This window comes from Pyxicephalus adspersus, chromosome 12, assembly GCF_032062135.1.
Source record: "Pyxicephalus adspersus chromosome 12, UCB_Pads_2.0, whole genome shotgun sequence".
Lineage (NCBI taxonomy): Eukaryota > Metazoa > Chordata > Amphibia > Anura > Pyxicephalidae > Pyxicephalus > Pyxicephalus adspersus.
Genome location: NC_092869.1, coordinates 48,372,392 through 48,374,590, shown reverse-complemented (window position 1 = coordinate 48,374,590; position 2,199 = coordinate 48,372,392). Strand labels below are relative to the sequence as shown.

The following is a 2,199-nucleotide window of genomic DNA, read 5'->3' as shown; positions in this document are numbered from 1 at the left end:
CAACCCCCTTTTATTTTCATCTAGTTCCAGTCTGAGTCCTTCAGTAAGGCCTTGTGCCCTCTTCTGTTGTGGCCTTTGCTTCATAGTAATACCCCTATGCCCTCCACAATGCTACCAGTCCATTACCAGCTTGTATAGGTCCCTGAATCTTCCCCATACCAATGCCATGCCAATGCCCTTCCTTATATAACCTAAGTGCCAGTTCTGCTTTCACCTGCGGTGCCAAATATTGCAGCATTCTTAGTGCCCCTGTACCACCATCAGGTCAGTAATACTGCCCTCCCCTGCATGCCAGTCCTTGTGTTTGGCACGTGTTGCCCCTAAAGCACCAATTTAAGAAATCCCTTTCCTCTAATAGCAGCCCGTTCCCCAATACCAGGACCTGTGCCCACATCAGTAGCTCACTTTCCCATAAATATTCTCTGTGCCCCATCAGTAAGAGCCCCTGTGTATTCCTTGGTGCCAAGATCGGTGCCCAATTAATGCCAACACCCAGCCCTGCTTTGTAACCTTCCATTTATTTATAACCCGTCCTTCTGCCCCTGTGCCCCCAAATTCATTTCCTGTGCCCTTTTCAGTCAGTGTGTTCTTTGTGCCTCCCCCTCCCCCGGCTCCTCCCCCCTCCCCCGCTCCTCGGATCCTCTGCCATGTGAAGAGCCCGGAGGATGCCCGCTGCGGCTCCCTGACTCTCTCCAGCATGGACTTCAGCCAGGGCAGCCTGTTCGGATACATCGAGGACCTGCATGAGCTGGCGATCATCGAGAGGCCGGTCCGCCGGAGCCTGAAGGTACACAGGGGCCCGTGACGTCACACGCTCACCTGAACCCGCATGACGTCATTCCCCCGCCACTGACAGCACCTCCTTGACGTCATCCATTCACCCCTTCACCAAGGTCGCCCCAAAAACCATCCGTGACGTCACACATCCCTGAAGCCAGATTGTGCCATCATTATCATCTCTGTGTGCTGGCATCATACCCTGCTCACCCCAACACTGCCACCCCCAAACATGCTGCACCCCTACAACTGACTGACCCCAACATCACCACCCCAATACTGCCCACAGCTAAGTCACATTAACTGACACCTCACTGACACCCCCCTGACACCTCACTGACACCTGATATCTGTGGCTTTCAGTCTGTATTTCATATTTAATGTCAGTGAGGCAAATGTAGAGATATTATTGGCCACGTCCATTATTGCGTTTTCCCACCGGTTCTAAAGTATTAAAGCTCTCCAAACCTGAATAAGATAGACTATCATAGGAGAACCTGGGTGATCCAACAAACCTGGAATGGATTTGGTCCAGGATTGAAAACCTTTCTCAACAATTAGCAAATGATTTTAATAAATACATTCCATGTTTACTGGATCACCCAGGCTCTCTTATGTTAGTCTGATTTCTCCAGGTTTGGAGAGCTTTAATAAATCAGACCCAATGATTTCCATGTATTGGGCTATATTGGTAATAATGCTCCATGGCATGTGGGGGGGAGGGGTATACCCCGAAAGGGGGAGGGGGTAGACCCCACCATGCCACAATGGTAATATTTGCATTTGGCCATAAAAAACCTTTTGTTGAAATCTGAATTCCTTGCAGACATTTTAGGAATAATATAACTCTATATATTATAGCTTTGCTGATCTCTATAAGCAGCGTGTTAACCGGTGAGCAGCATTGATTGCCAAATGTACATGACTCACCGGCGGCCAATCAGTGTGGGGCCAATTAGAATCTGGCTGGGCTGGAAAATATGGATCAGAACCTTCCTGTTCACTTATCGGTGATATCTTCATATACTGCTGGGATCGGCAGAAACCAAATGGTCCAGTTACCGGTGTATCTAGAAGATTCCCTGCCTGTAAATCTCATGCAACTCACAAAAAATCCAGACAGGCTGCGAGCTTCATTACCTGGCAGGCAGAGTCAGTTCCCCAAAACTGCACCCCAAAAGCCAGGGGGAGCTCTGCATTTACCGGGCTGTGGTGGACGATTCCACCCATTGACACCATTGCTTGGTATGAAGCAATATTCCTAACACTGACACCAATGTTGGGATACTATTCCTCCTAATGATACCAATGATTGGGCATTATTCCTCCTAATGATACCAGCAATGGGGCATTATTCACCCTAATGATACCAATGATTGGGCATCATTCACCCTAATGATACCAATGATGGGGCACTATTCA

General features: G+C 48.6%; 1 protein-coding gene across 1 annotated transcript in view; it reads left to right on the top strand.

Moving 5' to 3' along the window:
* Nucleotides 1-613: 613 nt before the first annotated feature.
* Nucleotides 614-2,199, top strand: part of LOC140341684 (serine/threonine-protein phosphatase 4 regulatory subunit 4-like) — a gene marked incomplete in the record, with an annotated part of 42,151 nt that continues 40,565 nt past the window's right edge. Inside the window, 1 exon segment of the mRNA XM_072427539.1 lies at nt 614-787. Within this exon segment, the coding sequence (XP_072283640.1) occupies nt 698-787 (90 nt within the window).